We start from the raw sequence: 22,269 nt of genomic DNA on the forward strand, positions 1-22,269 counted from the left end.
GTTACAGGGTTATTTTCTTTTTATTATGGCTCTCATTTTTATTATTATGAAAATAAACATGCATGGAAGCAGGTTTTTTATTATTTGAAAATTAATCAAAATGCCACCAGTTTTTTTGCATTGATGTAATTATTTTTATGTTTGAAAAGCAATAAAACATCTGTTAACTATCTATCATAATACTATACCACAAATTAATTCTTTTTCCATGAACATCATAAAGGTATATGTGATATATTGCAGTAGACTATCACGAAAAATATTATTGTAGCACACTTGCTTATGATAATTTTATATGGGAAATACTGTGCCAGGAGATGAATTTCAACTCTTTCTAATAAACTGAGGAAAAACCAGCAGAGCACAAAAACTTACTGACCTTTGCTGCCTCCAGACAATTGCTGTTTCCTGCAGTCCTGCTTTGGAGTTTTAATGTCATGTGTAAGTGAATCTAGCATTCAGGAATGGGATCCTGCTTACAGAAGATACCAAAGGAAAAAAAATTATTTTGCTAACATATTTGTCCTCATTTTGTTGCACAAGTTTTTGCAGCCATTGCAAAATTGCCATAAAGAAAGAAGAATTTTTAGACAATAATTATCTATCAGAATAAATCATACTGTTGGCTTTTAATGAACAAAACAACTAAACAAAAATGCTTCCATCATTTTTGTGCCTAATGAAGCTTCAGACCGTTATTAATTTACAGAGGTCTAGCACTGCAATCAAAACCACTATCCCTTTAATCTTCATTTTCTCATAATCAAGGCCTTGAATCCAGTTTTTTAACTTAACGGTACAGTCTACTTTTTATAAATACAGACTGACTGCTGTCAATGATGTAAGGGGAAGTACAGACCACATCATGTATCTTCCTTATGATGTTTCCTTTTCCTCAATACAGGCATAACTTAATCACCTTAAAAAAGTCCCAATTATTTCTGCTTGAAATCACCATGAAAAATGGACCATACATCACAAAACAGTATTTTCTTTACATTGATCAGTACATCCTCTTACATACAAAGCAAATATTTCATCATTCATACTCTTTCCCTTTTCTCTACTAAAACAGGATTTCCATGTAAAGAATGTCCACATGATTTAAAGTACATTTTAGACTTTTCAAAAAATTCCTCAAAACCTTGCCTAACCCCCAAGCCAAGCTTCATGGATATCAAAGAGGATTTTCTAGTTAGTTCTTTCTTCCCCAAAGGGATTCATAGAAGCACTTTGCTTCTATGTGCTTGAAAAACTGAAATAACTAAAATAATTTTAGAAAAAACCTACAACTTCTTCTTATTTGGCCTCTGAAATTCACCTGCTTAGCAATTTTGCCTGTCAATTATGAAGACAGAAGATAAAATTGTGCAGAAAAATAGTTCTTTTTAATGGAAACATCCCTTCTCTCCCCCACCCCCAATTATATTTAGTTCTATGAGAAGATAAAAATTTTGGAGCACTGAAATGTATGTTTTTAAATGTTTTCATTGTCATGTAAATAACTTTTCTTGGCCTATCTCTGGTCAAAGTACCTTTAGAAAATTTGTTTCTGCTGGTGGTTTGCAAAGGTAATTTGCCTACCAAGTTTGCAGGTCATGGCCAAGTCACCAAGTGGTGGTTTCTGGCTGATTAAGCTGTGGGACAGGTTCCAGTGAGCAGGTCTGAAAGCACATGCTGACTCCATCAAAATCTTTAGCCAGATGAAACCTGGGAACACCTCAGCTCCCCCCTGCCTCCACCTGAATGCAACCTGGGCACCTGGTCCAGAATGTGATCCCTCTCCACACCAGCAGCAGCCCAGCCTTGGCTGTGGGTCCTCACAGGAAATGCTTCTTCCCCGCTTGATCAGACATAGCTGAAGCCCGTGCACACAGATGAAGGAAGAGTTTTGTTTAAACAGCTTTTCATTACAAACACAAGTTCTGCAAAATCTGGTAGGTCAATTGAAAAATTATTTTTTAATAAAAAATAGTGAAATATGACAATTCTCTTTATTATGAACATAAAGGTTTGCTACATAATGAATTCTACCTATATCTTCAGGAGCCTTGTGATCTAGAAGCTGTTATTCTCCTTTGTCTCCTAGGAAGCTTCCTGGACAAATAACATTTTCCATTATTTACTGGAAACATCCTTTCCTGTAGTGAAGAATGGCGGCTTTTTTATTAGAATACAGATTTCATCTGATGAGGTTTTAATTCTATTCCTCTCTTTCCCCTTATTAGACCATATTTCTGAGGTGGAGGAGTGGGACATCCCAGTCTGAAATTCATTCACACTTCACAAAGTCTTCAGGCACAGTTGGGCCTTTAAGAAACATGAGTTGCAAATTGATGTACCTTACCCATGGTAAATTCACAGCATCAGCTGAGCACCCTGTCATCTTTAGGGCATCCAAAGTTGGGCCTTACCCTAAAGACTGGCTATAAAGTAGAAAGCATACAACACATTTTCTTTGACTTCAGATTTCAGCACACCACCCATCAGAAATCCATCAGCCCAGGCACCCACTTAATAGTCCTGGATTACTTACAGATAATGGCCACACAGTTCCCCCCACCCTGCCTCCTTCAAAGAATCGAGGACCCAGGAGTCAAAGAAAGCCACCAGAATACTTTGATGTGAAGTTGAAGTCCAGAGATTAATAATAGTGATGATGGGCAGAGACCGCTTGCTGGTTTTACTGCTTCGGAGGATTAACACAGAGAACTTTAAAATCTGTTAAAATGTATTAAAATCTGGGCAAGCTGTATAGATGGGCTGAGGTCAGTGGTATGAGGTTCAATAAGACCAAGTGCCAGGTCCTGCACTTTGGCTAGAACAACCCCAGGCAGCACTACAGACTGGGGCCAGAGTGACTGGAATGGGGCCCAGTGGGACAGGACCTGGTGGTGAAGGTCAGCAGCAGGTGACATGAGCCAGTGTGTGCCCAGGTGCCCAAGAAGGTCAATGACACCCTGGCCTGTACCAGTAATAGTGTGGCCAGCAGGCCCAGGGCAGACTGTCCCTCTGAACTCAGCACTGCTGAGGCCACACGTGGAGCAAGGCCAGAGGAGGGCAACAGAGCTGGTGAAGCATATAAAGAGTGAGTCCCATGAGAGGCAGCTGAAGGAGCTGGGAGTGTTTAACCTGGAGAAGAGGAGGCTCAGGGGTGACCGTGCAGCTCTCTACCACTCCCTGCAGCCAGGTGAGGATTGGCCTCTTCTCTCAGACAGCCAGTGACAGGATAAGAGGAAATGGTCTCATGTTCCACCACTCATGTCAGACTAGACATGAGGAGGAATTGTTTCACAGAAGGGGTTGTTAAACAATGGCATGGGCTGCCCAGGGAGGTGGTGGAGGCACCATCCCTGGAGTTGTTCACAAAATGACTGGACGTGGTACTTAGTGCCACAGTCTGGTTGACAACGTCGTGTTTGGTCAAAGATTGGACACCATGATCTTGGAGGTCTTTTCCAATCTAATTCTGTGAAATCATAGAATCACAGAATCACTAGGTTGGGAGGGACCTTCAAGATTATTGAATCCAACCCATGCCCTAACACCTCATGCCACCTAGCCATGGCACCAGTCTTTTTTTAAACACATCCAGGGATGGTGACTCTATAACCTCCCTGGACAGACAATTCCACTTTATCTCTCTTTTGTTAAAAAAACTTTTTGCTAATATCCAGCCTATATTCCCCTTGGTGCAGCTTGAGACTGTGTCCTGTCATTCTGTCAGTTGCTGCCTGGACAGACAGACATCAACCCCCACCTGACTACAACCACCTTTCAGGAGATTGTAGAGGGCTCCTTTCTCTCTTTAGTTAAACTACTGTTAGTTCATTAATATCCACCAATCTTCTTAATGGATGACTCGCATCCAAGCCCGAATTTCCACATATTTTGGCCTGATTCATCACTGTTTAAGTTGGAATTGTTCTGTCTCACTGTTTTTGCAAATACACTGTCAGTCTTTGCTTACTCATATTAATAGTTTTGCCATGGCTTCATGTCTCCTTCCTCAGTACCTTTCCAGCATCTGTGGGCAAAACCCAATGTTTTCTGTCTGAGACAGACTGGAAGACTTATTGCCTCCTCCATGAAAGAGGAATTTTTGCTTCTCAGCAAAGCCAGTCACAGCTTTATCACTACTTGCTGCTGGGAGTACACTACAGCTGATCTAAAAAAGCCTTGGAGGTGCTTGAGAATCAGAGCTGCTGGCAAGGCAAAGAAGTGGCAGTCACTCCCCGCCGCCTCCAAGAATTCACATTCTGTAAGGGGGATTTTCCTCTCATTTAAGCCTGAAAACATTCCTGAGAGGAACAGTTTGTCCTCAAGTTGGCATAATGTTGCATTAAACATTTGCCACTTACTGTTCTGCAAGCTGTTAAGCTTCCTGTGAAAGCAGTAAGATACCACAGAAGCACTCTTTTGTAAACAGAGTCCTACATCATTTTATTAAAGAACTGTGGCAATACTTATCTGGGAACAAAACAAGGGGAAGTTGCATCACTATGTGGGCTGCAAATTAGGCAAGGGGAATTATTAGCCTAAATTAACACAGAAGAACAAATTATATTCAGCCAAGAAGTGTTTTACAAGGAAGAAGAAGAAAGAGAAAGTTGTAGCTTTCTATACAAGGAAAGATACAACTTTAATGATAAGCAAAAGAGATAAGATACACAGATTAAAAGAAAGGAAGGGTGTAATTTGATCTTAGTCCTGAGTTGTAATTACAATGTGAAATAAAAAGAATACCAATGAAAATTTCAATACACGCTTATAAAGGCATAGAAATAAAGGAGAAATGCACTTACTACAAAGTTTCTGGAGAACATTCTAAGTGAACAAAAAGTCCTTTCTTTTCTAACTATGCAAGGACTCCAGCATCATACTGGGTAACATCAGTCCCTTGTTTTGCTAAGGCCATTTCTATCCTTACCCAATAAACCACAGACCTTTTTAGGAGTCTTGAATTATAACCCTAATTGCTATGTGCTTCACAAACCCCCTACTGCTAACAATCCAGTTACAACACAAGAATTGACAGATAAACACAGATGAACATCGTTCAATGAATCCATGTGGTACCTTCTAGCCTAGAATCTCCATAAAAATGGGAAAACATGCTGAAGCTTTCTTATTTCCCATGACAGACATTGGTTGAAAAACACCTGCATACTAACCACTACCATCTGCACTCTAAATGCATTTCTTGCAGGTTTCTGTTTTTCTGAGTGGATCTCAGTAAATGTAAAACAATGAGAATCCTGTACTTGTTTATATCTCTGGAAATGTGATCAGGCTGAGCCTGCTCAAGAGGTGGCAAGTAAACAGTGTAATAACCAGTTAAAGCACTGCACTACTTTACAGAAGATTAAACAGGCCCAGAACATTTTTGTACTGAAACTGGCTAGACCAAAATATCCAGAATGTCAGCACTAGTGACCACTCTTTGTCTCCAAAGCACTGTAGATTGCTTTCAAACTGCCTGGAGGGAACAGTGTCTGTTCTGTTCTAACTCCCAAGTAGTGCCCAAGAACTGCTGGGAGGAGTCTGAGCTGATCCAGCCCAAACCAGGGACAAGGTTAATGATCTAGCACTACAGATGACTGAGTTTATTACTCTGGAAGATTTAGAGTAAGAGACACCTCCCATGGCACTAACCTCAAGGAAGTCATGAGCAAGAATTAATCAGAAAACAATAGCGCTTTCAAGGATTTACTGCAAATGCACATTCATTAGACTGCACCCCTGAATGTACCATAGGCCAAAAACAGATCAATAGTCCAGAAAGCAACCTCCTAAAGGAGCTCTTGTTCAGCAGAACACTGCTTGGAAGGGCAAACTCAGGACTGTAAGCTCAGAAAAGATCTTTGGTAAGTTTCTACAGCAAGGCAGTTAAATGCTGCAGCAGGGGAGGCTAAGGAGGAAGACAAGGACATCCCTATTTACAGACAAGACTGCACCAGAAGTGCCTGACTTACATAAGCAATTTGTTCTCTTGTTTGTGTAAGCAATTCAGCTAGACCACAAATACCATCCTGAGTACTCAGGTGAAAAGTACTTGCAAGTCATTCTTCTGAGAAAATGCTCTGAAAAGCAGAGCCCAAGGCTGTGACATCAACTGCAGACCTCTGTATGCCATGACTGAATGCTGGTGAGTCATGGCATGCATAAACCAGCAGCATTTGAGAAGACCTTCATAACCAGATCCAGTAAAATTTATTGTTCTAAATTTGCAATTAACTCAGTTTAAGTTGACATAATTAGGAGAATCTGACTCATAGCCTTTTTATAAGTGTATTTTTAAATCTCATTTATAAGATAAATGCATCTTCTGTTTCTGAAATGACATAAATATTACCTTTATTTTTAATGAAGCTATGCTTCATTTCACCCAGTCAAGGAGCCAAACCCGAGTTTATTAGTACTTGGTCTATGTCTGGCTGAGAAATGAATCAATACCCTTAAATCCTGCCCTAAATGAACTTTTGTGCAAAGTTGTGTCTTACAGCACAGCTGAGGATTTACATCAACACACTGACTCAGATCCTGCCTGGAGCCACAACTGGATTTTTATTGCTGTTAGAGAGACCGGAGTCTTTCATCGGTCCCCTCCCTCTTTCTTTTTTTTCATATAAAACCACCAACTCTAATTCTAACCTGGACTGCAGGGCAGCTTCTCGGACGCCAGGGGAGCTGGCCTGGGGCTGGATGGGGCTGCAGGGAGCAGGGCAGGGCTGGCTCAGCAGCGCCAGGAGCTGTCGCTAGGCAGCGCAGGTAACCATGGATACCTGCATCCCCGGCGGCCCCGGCTTCTGAGATTAGTCATTCATCTGCAAAAACACTTTAAAAAAATAAATAATAATTAATGTGTTACAATGCAACACTGTCTCTGCATAAATGTTGTTGTAATGACGAGATCCAATTTAACAGAACTTACTTTACTGGGACCTGGTTTTTGCTCCACCTGAAGACTCTGAGAACTCTAGGTCAGAAAATCATGGAATCACAGGAGAGTTTGGATAAGAAGAGACACTAAGGGTCTTATAGTTCCATGTCCCCTGCCATGGGCATGGACAACTTCCACTGGACCAGGTTACTCAAAGCTCCATCCAGGCTGGCTTTGAACTCTTCCAGTGATGGGGCATGGTTTCTTAAACATTGTGAGCTGCAGCATTAGTGACAGAACCAGATCTCTGGCCAAGGGTCACATGTTTTTAAATCCTTCATTAGAGAAATACCCTGAAGCTTAAAATGCTACAAGAAAAGTAGTAGTGTTCCTTTACATAGAAATTGCCCAGTCAGGTTGACTGTCCCTTCCCCAGCAGTCTGGCATTGGTGTTTGGTTGGAAGGTGTGATTACTGGCTGATTAATATCAAAGTTGCCAGTAACCATGTGCCCACAACTAATGCTCTCCCATCTTTCCCGTGTTGGAGGTTTCCAATTAGCAAAGGTGGCTCAGAAAGAGCAGCATCCTGGAGGCCACAGCAGCAGGACAAAGAGCAGCCAAGGTCGCCAAGCACCTTCCTTTCAGCTCTTGCAGGAATGTGGTTGTGTAAATACATGTGCACGATTTTAACAAAGCCAGAAAACCTCCAAAATCCTTTGAAGTCTGTGGCCCCTACACCCTGAGCAAAATTCCCTCCCAGCTCCAAGCCTGGGAACCCATTCAACCCCGTGCTTATGTGCCTCATTGCACACATCACCTGTCATACTGGTATTACCAGTCTCCTTCCAACCACTTCTTTCCCCTAATCCTGAATACTTGAGTCAATAAAATCAATCTGTAGTTAGCAAAGACATTTACAGGAGCATGGATTTGTCCTTGCACAAGTGGTGTACCCAAAGTGATTAGCTCAGTCAGTCCTGATGGAGTCTCGTAAACAAATTATTGATTCCTAGGTGTTTGAGGGATGTTGATTAGAATTAGAGTTTAAAGCAACTGCTCGTCTTACTTCATCAGAGGAAATTGTAAAAAATGTATCAAGAAGATCAGCTGCTTAATAAAAAGTAATTTTTCTTATCTGTGATGTGCTGGCTATTTAAAATATTACTGTAAAGAAAGAAGCAAACCAAACAATGATAACACACATGCTATATATATAACCTATCTTGCCTTAATTAAAGTAGTTTACTTTGTTTACTATTGGAATGAGGCAGGCCCTGTGACTTGCTTTAATCTGCTTATTCAACTTCTTTATTAAAATCATGCTTTTCAGCTGTGATCACTAAGCCAAATAATACACACTGTGAGCAAAAAGCTTATGAAAATCTGTATAAACTATTTTGATCAGTCTTAACAAAAAGTTGAATTTGGCTTCAAACAATGAACCTTTTTTTTCTGTGAAGCCTTTTAGGAAATCCCACTGCAAAAATTCTCAAGCTTAAATGGTAGCTGCTGAGGATACCATTTGTTTGCTGGAAACATGTAGAAAATTTGATTTACTGTGCATCGTAGAAAGACAGAGAAAGTAGAAAAAATTTCTGGATTCAGTTGTACATTTGCAATACTGACTCAGTCATAAACCACTCTTTGATCAATTTTGTGGTTCAGCTTCACTGACGTCGACGTCCTTGGACAAAAGCACTTGTAAGTAGCTGCATAGTTTAATAGATTTTTCTTCATGAAGCCTAAATTTATATGCACATCTATGCAGCGTCCTTGCACTCTCACACATACTTACACAGTTAGCAGAGATTCTGATTTAGCAATCAGGAAAAGGCTTTCTCTCAATCAAGTTGTTAAGTTGAAGCCTGAGCAATGGAGCCTTTCATTGTAAATGATGCATCATGGAGAGTGAAAAGTTTTAGACTGGATAATTAGGATTAATATATTTTATGTTAAGATAACAGCCATCTAAAAACAACCCAAAGAGAGATTGAAACAAGACACACTTTAATGGATGCATATTATCAAAACCTATTTGATTTAGTTGATGGACTATAAATCACATGATAAATTCATTTTCACATGACTGCCCAGACTTTCTGCTTTAGACTGGCTCAGAAATGCCTTGGCCTTTCTCATAGTGTTACTGAATTTCCTCTCCCCAACCCAGTCAAAAGCAGAGTCATATCAGGAATAAATAATTTACTAAGTAAAAAATTTATATTCCTGAACATTGAAGCTGAAAATGCCTGTTTTCCTTATAAATCTGTGCCTTGAACTTGTTTGACTTTGGCCAGACAAGGCACAGGAAACACTGCTTTTCACAAACTCTGCTGCCCAAATTAAGTTTTTCATTCCAGGCTTCAGGCTCCCTTTTCATGCACATTCTAATAGAGTATACATTCCTGTTGCAGACTTTAATTAACAGACTTCCTCTCCTCTAACTGTTAATCTATTTGCATAAATCTTAGGCCTTAATTATTTTTGAAATGTTTACCACTTTGTCAGAGTAGTAGAAATCAGACAGAACTTTCTAATTATTAGGGAGGATTCAAAAAAGTCACCATATAGGCAGAATTACTTCAGCACATGCAGTTGCACAAAGCTCATTTATTTCTGACAAACAAAAAACCCAAATCTAAAAAAAAAAAAATAAAATTACAGTTGTGGATTCCAAAATTGTTTTATTTTTATTATAATCTGGCTTTGACTTCTTTGTGCCATTATCACCTGGGAAAGTTTTGAAGACTGATTCTTGGTTCAGATTCCCCAGTGACACCTATTAATCTCTTCATATCCGAACTATCTCTTAAAGGATGGAAAGCTTCTTTCTCACATCATCTCTTCATTATTACCTATTCACAGAAGTGTTGGAGTTGGTTCTGAATGCTAAGAAGGATCATCTCAGCTTGCTAATGAGGACAAACACAACATCAGTACAACTGTGACTAGCTTTAGAAGAATTTTCTGAGGTGATAAAACTGGTTCTTTACACAAAAAGGGGCTGAATATTCCCACAGGGGAAAAGCTAGTTCGTGTGTTTCTCGTACATCTCTGCAATATTTATTTTTGAACACAGTGTTGGAACACACAGTTCATACAATGTGATCAAGTGAGTGCTTTTACATTTTAAACTGCATTAAATGGATCCTATTTCACTCCTACTGAGCTTGTGGCTGAGAACAAATTAGATTTCTCCCCAAGAAAATGCCTGGAATTGTCTGTTTTTCTTAATAATTTATTTCACTACTTAATGTCCTTCAATTTAATAGACCAGTGTCTGTAATAAATTGCATTATTAACATCTGTTTTCACATTTTCCCTATGGGGTTCAATGAAGCCCAGCACTATGATGCATAGTTTGTGAAATACAACAGTTCATGGACAAATTCAAGCACTCTAGAGTCAGGGTGGCCAAAATTGATTCCACCCATCTAAAATCTGCATTTTGGGGCTGAATATGCCTGGACCAGAAGTGACTTCTCATGCTACTTAGATTCCCTCACCTGCAAGCAATATTACAGCTGCTGGACACAAACAGGACCCTCAGGCCTTGTGTATACCAAGTTTTTCCACATTTGGTGTGTTAAAGAGTGCAGGGAGGGCAAACACAAGTGCCCACACGTCTGCAGCAGTGCTTTCCCAGCCCCTGATCTAGTTCTACAATATCCACTTAAGGGACATGGGAAAAAAAGCGCGAACAGTATTGGGAACACACATTTCCTCATTTCACATGACTTTCTGTCTTCCTAGGTCTATGAATTTTTTGCAGTCTTTTTGGCATAGATCCAGCTTCATCTTCACTGTTGATTATCTGCCAGCCTGGTGCTTCCCAAAACTCTGAGACAAGGAAGATGTGGGTTCATCATCTCCCAGAACAAAGGTGATGAAGAACAAAAGTTCTTGCATTTCTTGGGCAAGTGCTCTAATTCCCTAGCTGCTGAGCAATGGCAAGTATTTCTTCAAATGCAACTCAGGGCTGGGAAATTCCAAGGTGATGTTCCTACCTGCAATGAGTCCATGACAAAGTTTCAACCTCTAAACAAAGTGTAGTATAGATGACCAAGCTGTGCCTTGTGTTCATCCTGCTGAAAATAGTTTTTAGATCTTAGGAAAACTCTAACTTTTCTTCAGAGGTAAAAAGCAACTCTGGCTCACATGACAAGCACAATGTAAAATTGCCAGAGCTTGGCTCCTCAGTGATGGGTCCACTATCGTGGCAAAGTAACAACCTCCCATCTAAGATATTTAGCAACAGTATGACACGGCAACAAATCAAGAGTGGTCTTTTCTGTCCACTGTAAAAAAGTCTAAAACACCAATCGATTCTCAATTAGACTACAAGGAAAAGAAACTTAGAAAAAAATTTTCTGCTCTATTGATTGATTAGAATTTTGTAGCTTATCTTTTGAGGCTTTATTTGTGTAGGTTGCTGACCTTGGCAGGAAGGTGACTGGCATCTTGTAGGAATGCCATCTGACTTCAAGGAAGAATTTTTAAGAAATCATAGAATCTTAAATCTATAGAATCATTAAAGTTGGAAAAGGCCACCAAGATCATCAAGTCAGACCTTTGAGCAAACACCACCTTTTCAACTCAACCATAGCACTAAGTGCCTTGCCCAGGTATTTCTTGAACACCCCATGGGATGGTGTCGACCTCCCTGGGCAGCCTGTTCCAACATTTGTGGTCACCCTTGCAGTAGTTTGAAAGCAAACCAGTGGGAGATCCCAAGTCAGAAATACAATTTAATAGGAAAATTAAAATAAATGCAATAATACAGAATCACTGACAGAGTATAACCTGACACCCTGTTGGTCAGGGTGTTGGTAGCAGTCTGATTAAATGGTGGCTGCAGTCCTCCTGGAATAACAGATGTGGTTCTGTTGAAGCAGTGATCCTGTAGAAGAGTTTGATCTTCCTCTAAATGTCCAGTGGTGGTTATGAAGCTCATGTACTCTGGGAACTCAGTGGATAAGGCTGCTGTGGTATTCTAAATCTCCGATTATATCCAGGTAGAAATGCTTGGCTCCTCCCCCTAGGCAGAACATCTCACAATGGGATGATGTAATTTTCATCAGCCATGCAGTGACAATCAATGGCCCATTAACAGAACATATCTCCCTGGAGGGAGGATGGGTCATGGAAGGGATAAAGAGCACTGCTCCACCTGGTTTTAACAGCTGGCCCATTGATAGAAGATATCCCCCAGAGTTATCAAGGATGACTTAAGAAGGAGATAGGGAACAATGCCCTGTTGGTGAGGATGGAACAGGAAAGCCTTATAAATATGATTGCCTGGCAAAAGATTTTGAGAATATAGAAACTATAAGCGAGATTGAAATGAAAGCAAGTTTTGAGGTCCCTTAGTTACTGAACAACTGGAAAACAATGGTGTGGCCAGCCGAAGGTAATCTCCTCTTGATGAAACAATGCCCTCTGCAAGCAGGCACGTCCAAGGGTCAGAGCAGACCCTGCAGCTTGGCAGAAGGGGCCCAAAGAGTAAGATTTAGGGTTTAAAATGTAACACAGTATGGTGATGTAGTGATTCTTATAGGTTGTATGGAAATGTTATAGGATATGCATGCTGTAGTAGATTGGTTGATGAGAATCTGAATATTCAACATTGAAGATGACTTATTGTATTGTAACGGGAACTTCGCTCTCTTCCACTTCTCTTTCCTCCCTCTTTTCTCTCTCTTCCACTGCTCTTCCTCTGCTCTTCCTCTTCTCTTCTCTTCTCTTCTCTTCTCTTCTCTTCTCTTCTCTTCTCTTCTCTTCTCTTCTCTTCTCTTCTCTTCTCTTCTCTTCTCTTCTCTTCTCTTCTCTTCTCTTCTCTTCTCTTCTCTTTTCGTCTTCTCCTCTGCACTTCTTCACCCCCTCCTTTCTACATGCTCTCCACTCTTAAACCTTTGCCGTTGACTCTCTTACACTTTAAGCCTCTCTTCTCTCGGCCCTGCTCCAAGCTGCGGCTGGCAGCTCGCAACAGGGCCCTGCACCCACGCCCTTTGTAATAAACCGATAGTTTCACAACTTGGCTGCAGAGATCTCTCATCTCTGTCCGTCCCGACCGTGCATGACCCCCGTCTCTCCTACAGACACTCCCACAGACTGTCCTACAATGCTCCATTTGGTTTTAACAGCTTATGAAGATGGTGATAGAATACTTACCTTTGGGTACATCTTACATTGTAACCTAAGACAACCTCAATGAAGAAATTTTTCCTGATGGCCAGCCTGAATTTCCCTGGCAGAGCTTGTGTCCATTTTCTCTTGTCCTATTGCTGGCTGCCTGGGAGAAGAGGCTGACTCCTACCTGGCTACAACCTCCTTTCAGGCAGTTGTAGAGAACAGAAAGGCCTCCCCCAAGCCTCCTCTCCTCCAGGCTAAACAACCCCAGCTCCCTCAGCAGCTTCTCACAGGACCTGTGCTCCTTTGCTTTTCTCTGGGCTCGCTCCAACCCCTCTGTCTTTCTTCCAGTGAGAGGCCCAGAACTGGACTTGTGAGTGTGACCTCACCAGCGCTGGTGCCAAGAACAGAGGGACAGTCTCTTCTCTGGACCTGCTGTCCACTCTGTTACTGATACAGGCCAGGACGCCATTGGCCTTTTTGGCCACCTGGGCACACACTGGCTCATGTTCAGCCTCTGCTATCAGCACCCCAGGGCTTTTCTGCTGGACAGCTTTCCAAACACTCTGCCCCCAGCCTGTAGTGATGCCTGGGGTTGTTTTGACACAAGTGCAGCACCCACAACTTGTATTGCACCTCATACTGTTCTTCTTGGTACATCAACCCAGTCTATCCAAATCCTTCTGCAGGTGATAAATCAGATTAAATTTTCATTGGTGAAACAATTCTTTATTGGTATGGACGATTTTGAATCTGTCCTGATATTTTATTCTTTATACACAGAAGTGGAACACAATAAAGACAAGTGAATATTCTAGTTTTGTATGTAAAAGCATCTGATATGTATTTGTATGTATAAAGTATTTATATACACATAAGGTAAAAGGAGGTAAAAATAATCATTCCCCAACTAGCCATCTTAAATTAGGAGTCAAGTTCATACATTTCACCAGAAAAATAGGATACTGAGAAATCTGGAGGATGAGCAATTGGCAGTTAAAATTTATTTAAATCAAATTGCAAGATAACTGTTGTTTAATGTTCTACTTTGATGTCGCTTATTTTTCTGCTTGACACATCTGTTAAGCTGTAAATTCAGAAGTGCTCTTAGTGACAATCTGAATACTCATCACCACCTAATTTGCTGGGGATTACAGGAAAGTACATTTGTATTCCACTATATTATACCACATCTCAAGCATACAGATTGAAGTTTAGGTCACAAAGTACATGACAGTGAAAAGGCAGCATTACAAATTTAACAAATTAGACAGTAGTGATTTCTTGTTAGATGGTTGAAAACATTGCCAGTCCCAGGCTGGTCGTCTGTCAGTCTGTAGGAGGCTGTCGGTGAAACCTGTGAGCAATCCCCAGTTGACTTCAGGCAAAGGTGTTAGGGCTGGTATCACCTCTGTCATGGACTATTTTGTCAGTCTTGTTTGAAATTAGATTAGAAATTGAATCCACAAGTGTTTTGGCAGCCAAGTCATAGAGAATTAAATAGCACATTTGGGGCCATTAATGGCTTCAGCTGAGACAGGTTCAGAAGAGACATTTTCCCACAACCTGATTGATGCCTTTCACGTAATTTAAGTTCCTCATCCAAAGAGTTTGAGCTTTCTGCAGGCAAAAGATTTGTACTGGAATGTGTTTTGAGTACCTTCCTGAGGTCAGGAAAGAAAACTTTTTTTTTTGCTAAACAATCGTCTCCCATACCTGAAAGTTCTCTAAATATTTTTTTCTTGGTTTATTAAAGCAAATGGGACCACATGTGGTCATATTAATGGGCTGTGACAGTATATGGTACAAGGAACTTTCCTTCCAGGATTTAAATGGTGGTGCAAAGTTGGGGTATCATGTTCTAAATCACCTGCACACACATGACCCCATCAGGCACAGTGCACTCCAGGGTTTATGGCAGAACAAAGCACCAGAGTTACTGACACAGAAACGGATTAGAGAAAAGCAAAACAGTGCTGAAGAAACACCACTGTTTCTGGTGGTCAAAGAAGTTACTTTAGAGCAGCTTTCCTCATCATCCAGACCTGGATATTAAACTGCTTTTATAAATGCTTCTGCCATAGCCACATCCCTGGACAGCATACACCGAGCTCTGCAGAACACTGCTTGACTCATTTTGTTACACTTTTCTACTACTTTTTTTCCTTTCATGTGGACATATCTTTTTTTTTTTTATCCAATGTTTCCACATGACAGTATTAGATTATGCAAAGCAAGGAATTAGTCAATAAAAAGTGGCATTTAAGCATTCTGTGAATAAAACACACCCACTCTTGGGTTTTTGGGTTTTTTAACTATGAAAAGACTATAATCTCTGCAGGGCTACTTTATATTTTGTCTTTTTTTTTTTCAATTCTGGCAAAAATTTGCCCTTGAAATTACCAGTTCCAGCTACAAAGAGACATGAAACCTGTGTTCAGATGCACTGGGACACAGCCAATGCACAGAGGTCAGTCGGGAGCCCGGGATGGCCCCAGCACAGGGAGCGCCCCATGAATAGACACAGCCCCATTGGAGCAAGGAACCTCAACAGCCCGGGATGGCCCCAGCACAGGGAGCACCCCATGAATAGACACAGCCCCAGGGAGCAGGGACCTCAACAGCCCAGGATGGTCCCAGCACAGGGAGTGCCCCATGAATAGACACAGCCCCAGGGAGCAGGGACCTCAACAGCCCGGGATGGCCCCAGCACAGGGAGCGCCCCATGAATAGACACAGCCCCATTGGAGCAAGGAACCTCAACAGCCCGGGATGGCCCCAGCACAGGGAGTGCCCCATGAATAGACACAGCCCCAGGGAGCAGGGACCTCAACAGCCCGGGATGGCCCCAGCACAGGGAGTGCCCCATGAATAGACACAGCCCCGTGGGAGCAGGGACCTCAACAGCCACAGCATGGGATGGACCAGGCCCAGGGGCCACCCAGTGCTCAGCCAGGAGCATCAGGGTCCATCCAGGACACCAGCCCCCTACAGGAGAGGTCTAAGGTCCATCCAGGAGACAGGCATACCTGCTCCACACCTCAGGCCCAGGAGAAATAAAGGGCAGGGGTCCCTGGCGGAAGGGTGAGGGTCCCAGGGAAGGCTCATCAGGGTCATTAAAGTCAATTCATGCCCTGACATGTCTCACCATGAAGCAGCAGCAACACTTATTACAAGTCTTTTCTATTGCAGTTTTCCTACAAGTAAAATCATTCAATCCCAGGGCGATACCAGTATCAGTGTTATCAAAAACATCTTACAAGTTTGACAGTAGAAAGTTTTATCCGATATTACATTTCATCTATCTTGAAAAACTTTTAAATGACTATTCTCTATCTTAGTACTAGATCTATCAACACTGGACATGATTTCTTATCTTGCCATGTATTAAACTATTATTATCTATCCCTTATAGATGTTTCAGTTAAGGTCCATGCTGCTGGTGTTGTGCAAGTATAAAATAGAAAGCAATTTTTTACCTCAGGAGATGTTCTTTAAACATACCACAAGGCACTCTAATAAACAAAGTATATTAAATACAGTAAGTTGTGGGGGAAAATGGAAGAGAAAAGACAAAGGAAGTAAAATTGTATGTTAACAAAAGGCAGCAAAATGAATCATTTTGGTTTGATCTTCAGTTGAGAATTATACCTAGTTGTCACCTCCTCTGGATGTTTATTTCCAGTGATATTTCTGGAACACTGTTTCTGTTCAGCATAAAATTCAACTTGCACAATTATTTCTTTTTATTTCTTTTTTTTTCCTTTTTTTCGTTTTCTTTTTTTTTTCTTTTTCTTTTTTTTTTCTTTTTTGTTTTATTTCTTTTCCATCAAAAAATTTCCAGTAATAAGAATTCCTGGTACTGCATTTAAAACACAAAATTGTTCTTAATTGCCCTAGGATCTGACCTGGCATTACTCAATGTCCCCACTGCTGACTGGCTAAGGTAGTGTTTTGCAGTAATGGAAAATGTGTACAGGTCTGCTACTTTTGAAGAGAAGCAGCCGAGGAATGTGAATTTTACAGGAGATACTCCTCTCTTCTGAGATGAAATGGGAACACAAATATCTCTGAGATACTCTCAAATTCTACGCATCTGCAAATCTGGGGGAGGAAATTTATATTAGTTATGAACCTTTAGCATTTACAGAAGATAAACATAAGTGTCCTGCCTAAATAATCTGATCACCACAGTAAATATCTGGTCTGCTAGATACCCTTAATTTGTAAATAGCCTCTAGAAAAAGGTAGAACTAGAGAAAATGAAATCACTCCCAACCCCAAAGTATGCTAAAAAGAAATTTTCTAAAGTCAGTCAAAAGGAACCACTTTTTTAAAAAATAAAAGGCAGTCTGATCTCTGTTTTGGAGATTTGATTCCTTTCTTAAACCAGTAGCTAAGTTCATCTCTCCCCAGAGATCAAAAGCTAAGACTTACCCACGGATGGCTTGTTTTTAAAGCCACATTTTAAAAAACCTAGGCAGTGAGGCTTATATTCAAAACAAATGAAAACTGAGGACACAAATCTATCCTTTACATTTTATGCATGAACATCACTTTGATGCCACATTTCTTTTAGCAAGGTGGAGGTGCAACCTCAGCATCATCCATCGCTTGAGGAAATTCAAGCCCAAATAATTTTGGATTGTACCTTGAGAAGCAACCAATTGACTAACTTGATAAAAGGAGTACTTGCCATCATTCTTGCTGTAGTTGTCATTGTACACACAAGAACATAGTGATCTGGACACAAAACACAAATGCATGAGGGAATATGACAAAGTAGGCATAGACACTCTTCTGGGCAAACAAGAGAGCAAGCAGAGCTCTAAGCACTGATACTTTTCCAGAGGAAAACATAATATATTAAAATATTATTAAGATATAATACATGTTTGACATATATTAGCTATGATGCTCCAGGATCAACATTCATCACAGAAGCACTTCAAAATTCAGGTCACTCTTCTGCCAGTGCACAACCTAATTATTACTTGTGGGGTCAAGATCTCTATTGTCTTCAGTCTTCACAACCCAGTGAAAGGGTCTTCATTCTCCAAATGCTTTATTTCCAGAAAAGGAATGAGCAGAATAATTTGTTGCTCATATCACTATCCACAGTGGGATGAAAGCAGACTGCATCAGAGCAGATAGGAATTATCCTTCCCTGGAATTTGCACAACTTTTAGACATAGTATAGCATCACCCCTACAATAACTGAAAATACAACAATTATTATAAAGAATATGAATAAAATATTTAATGATACATTCCCTGAAATCTGAAATGGAAAAATTCTGACTATTTTTGTTGGGATCTTTACTGACTTTCTGTTCTTGTGCTCCTATATGTGCTGGCCTTATTCCCACAAATCATCCACAAGCTAAGTGGGTCTCATCTGTCCATAACATCTGTACGTGACTGAGGGGCAGGGAGCTTACAGAGCTGCTTCTCACAGCAGGAGGAAAATTCCAGGCAAATTAAGGCTTTTGGACTCTTTGATACCTTAGGCTCTATTATAGTTACTTTTGGCAGGAGGAGGATAAGGTGTAGTAAAATCCTGGGATTTACTGATCCCAGAAATAAACATAAGGAAGTCAAATGCATAGCTCTACAGAGTCCAGCACAGTCATGGATGTCAGATGATATTTTAGAAACCAGTATCCCTAAAGTCAGCTTGTATACTCCAAAAATATCAGTAACAAGTACAAGGGCAGAAGTTACTCAGTTTTAGATTCAAATTATTGCAGACTGACTGCTGAGGTGCTTGTGCATGTAACTGGGTTAGAAAATATTCCACTGTAAAAACTTCTGGAATTCTGGATGCTTTTCTGAGAGAACAATGTATGTGAATACTTACAGGTCTCCAAATTTTTTTCCTGGTGTGAATCAAGCATGCTGGTTTTGCACAGTGAGGCCAAGACACACTTGGTACCTATTTCCTGCAGTTAATGTGCAGAAAACATGCATTCACATTTTGTGTCATCTCTCCTTGTCTGTTATCCCATGATCCCAAATGGGCTGCTTTTATCAATGTGCACCAGTATGTCCACCCCATAAGGTAAAGAGCAACAAAGGAGATCAAGAGAGGCCTACAGGAATAAAAAGTATCCCTGTTGGGTAAACACAGTATCTTGTGGAGCCAAGAATATAAAATGCAGAAAGGGTACTTCTGGTGCCCAAGAAAATGGAAGAGGTTAATCAGAATCTCAATCAGCCTAGCTTCCCATAGGTTTGAAGAGCCCTTTTTTAGGGTAGCTTTCTATGAAGCTGACCAATCTCAGGAAACTTCTGTTAACAATCAAGACAGTTGCAGTGATGCACATACTGACATTTATCTCTGGGTACAGTGATATCCAAGTCCTCAAAATTGGTAGTTGCTGTAAATCTCTAGACATTTCCTATCTGAGTAATGATTAAAAAAAAAACATTTCCCATCTTTCATCTTCCCATGTTAATCACCTACAGGGTTGCTTAGCCCACTGAATCATAGACAGGCAATCAGCTGAATACATTATTTAGAGATACTCAAAAACCAACTTTCTGCTACTTCCTTAAGTTTTTCTCCATGACAGATTAGAGTCTGGCTGGTTTCAAGTCAGGACTTTTGAAAAGTCTAAGCATAGATGAATTCTACCCCCAATCTAGAACTACAAATTATTTCTATTATCATGAACAATAATTATCTCAATGAATCAGTATTTAATCTTCTCAACCAATTTAGATTTTTCAAGAAGCTTTTCAAAAGATTCTGTCACAAGAGCTCTTTTAAAAAAGTTCAGTGTCAAGAGAGGAAGAAGGAAATTCCTCTCATGGTAACTAGTCAAAGAACAATCAACTAATACTAGAAAGAAATGGCAGATTTTTCATAGAGAAGGAAGGTGCCATAAGAGCCCCTCATGTATCTGTGTTTAGACATATGATATTAAATATATTGTTAAATGATCTGGTTAAAAAGAAAAAAGAGAGGAAAAAATCTCCAAATGCAGCAAAATTACAAGAATCAGCACTGGAAATAACAAGGACAAGTTTCAGAATGGTCTTATATGCTCCCATATATACATGATAGAGGGGCAAATAAAATTCATCATTCATGAAAGCAAATCCATATCTACCATTGTGAAGGAGAACAAACCATAAGGCCACAAACTTAAATTTATAAATACTAGAATTCAAATGACCATGAGGAAAGTGATCCTGGATGTAGATCTTGTCTAAAGTTTTCTGAAAACATATTTTCAATGTTAAAAAATGATCAAAGCAAAAAATAGAATATCAAGAACTATTACGAAACCAGTGAAGAATCAAATGGAAAAAAGGTTCTGTGATCGTACCACTAAGAGACACAGTAAAATCAGAAAGTAAATATAATTGGAATTGTATTTGAATTAAATAAACTAAGATTTATGGGGAAAAATGGGGAAATTTCAGATAATTATGAAGGAAAAAAATTATGAAATTAGAGAGAAGCATACAGAAACTCTTAAAGGCATAGAGAGGGTGAATAGGAAATAGCTCTTTATTGTTTCCCATAACATGAAGACAAGGTGGAACATAATGAAATTACCAGGACTCTGGTTCAGAGCAAAAGGAAGTATCTTTTCATGCAACACATAATAAAACTGTAATACTCATTGCTATAGGATGTTGTGGGTGCCTGGGTATGGATTGGGGTACATCACAAGGTTGGCACTGGAAATCTTGTATGCAAGATTTTAGGATGAGCTTCTGTAAACCCTCAGTAATGTAACAGAAGATTATTGATATTATTCAGGATTATTCCCTGCACCTAACTGGTTTTCAGACCTGGGGCCCTTGTCTAATTTTATGTAGTGTAAGGAATGAAAATTTCAGACCATTCCTGAAATGGTCTGAAAGGAGGAGCTCCAATCTCAAGCATAGCAAGGGACAAGATAGGTATTAGTGGAGGGAATATGAATGGAGCCCATGTTAGTAGACTTCATTCCTTTGAGTGATGAGGCTGAACTGGAGTTTTGCCTATTCTTTTAGTATGTGATTTCCTAATAGACAAGAAGACATTGTACTGTTGAATAGCTAAGGGAAGGTGATAGGGTAGGCAAGAAAAGGAAAAAGAAGCAGAGATTCTTTCACATTTTTATTACTAATGCTTAGTTTATTGGATGCCTCCTAAACATAGTGAAGGACTTAGAAACTATTGAAAACCAATCATAGAATCACAGAATATGAGATAGAAGAGACCCACAAGGATCATTGAGTCCAACTCCTGGCCTGCAGAGCACCATCCCCAAGACTCACACCTTGTGCCTCAGAGCACTGTCCAAACACTTCTTGAGCTCTGTCAGGCTGATGCTGTGACCATGGCCCTGGGGAGCTGTTCCAGTGCCCAACCACCCCTGGGTGAAGAACCTTTTCCTAGGATCTGACTTAAATCTTTCCTGACACAACATCAGGCCATTCCCTTGGGTCCTGTCAGTGGTCACCACCTTTGGATGCTCTCTAATAGTTTAACAATTTTCTTATATTGCAGCAACCAAAACTGCACACAGTACTCAAGGTGAGGCCACATAATTAGTTCAGAAAAGACAGTACTACTGAGATTTCTTGCTAATAATCAACAATTTATTTTTTCCACACTGCGTAACTCCTTTTTATTTTTCTGCATGGTTTCCATTACTGTGCTTTCTCCTTGGCTATTGTGAGAAAGTATGGTAATAATCATTTTTTGGAATACAACTGTTTTTCTTCAATGTTGTTAAATAGCCTTGCTTGGAAGACAGGCAGATTGCAGGACGTGTGGATTCTGAGGTGTATTTTGCTCTGTAGAAACCATTATTAGCTGTTCAGATGTCACCGATGATAAACCAGATACAGACACAGAAGGGATTTTAGATAGATCAAATTTAGATGATTTCAACACTGACAAATCCATACCTACAAGATTCCATGAGATTAGGCCAAACAAGGCTGTTTAATAATAGCTTAGCAAGATTTTGTTGCTAAATATATTGGGAAGAGACAATCTCTTGACACTTGTTAAATTCCAGATAGTCTGAGACATGACTGGGATTCTTTCTGCCACTTTGTGCTTACTGCACAGCATTGTTGTAATTCAGGCACCAGATCACTCTAAGTTTGGCATCAATGTCAAATTTTTATTTACTGCTGAAATGGGGCTATGAAATGTGAGGTCCAGAAGAATAGGCAGCAGTGGGAGGATGGCAGGAACTGCTTGCACAGACATGGTGTGGGGGTTAGATTTCATGGTGATCAGCAT

General features: G+C 40.2%; 1 protein-coding gene across 1 annotated transcript in view; it reads right to left on the reverse strand.

The window, feature by feature from the left end:
- Positions 1–22,269, reverse strand: part of LGSN (lengsin, lens protein with glutamine synthetase domain) — a 60,934-nt gene extending 38,665 nt beyond the window's left edge. Inside the window, exon 1 of the mRNA XM_064710091.1 lies at positions 22,156–22,269. Coding sequence (XP_064566161.1) covers positions 22,156–22,269 — 114 coding nt within the window. The remainder of the gene's footprint in view (positions 1–22,155) is intronic.

This window comes from Zonotrichia leucophrys, chromosome 3 (assembly GCF_028769735.1).
Source record: "Zonotrichia leucophrys gambelii isolate GWCS_2022_RI chromosome 3, RI_Zleu_2.0, whole genome shotgun sequence".
In the NCBI taxonomy this organism is placed as follows: domain Eukaryota; kingdom Metazoa; phylum Chordata; class Aves; order Passeriformes; family Passerellidae; genus Zonotrichia; species Zonotrichia leucophrys.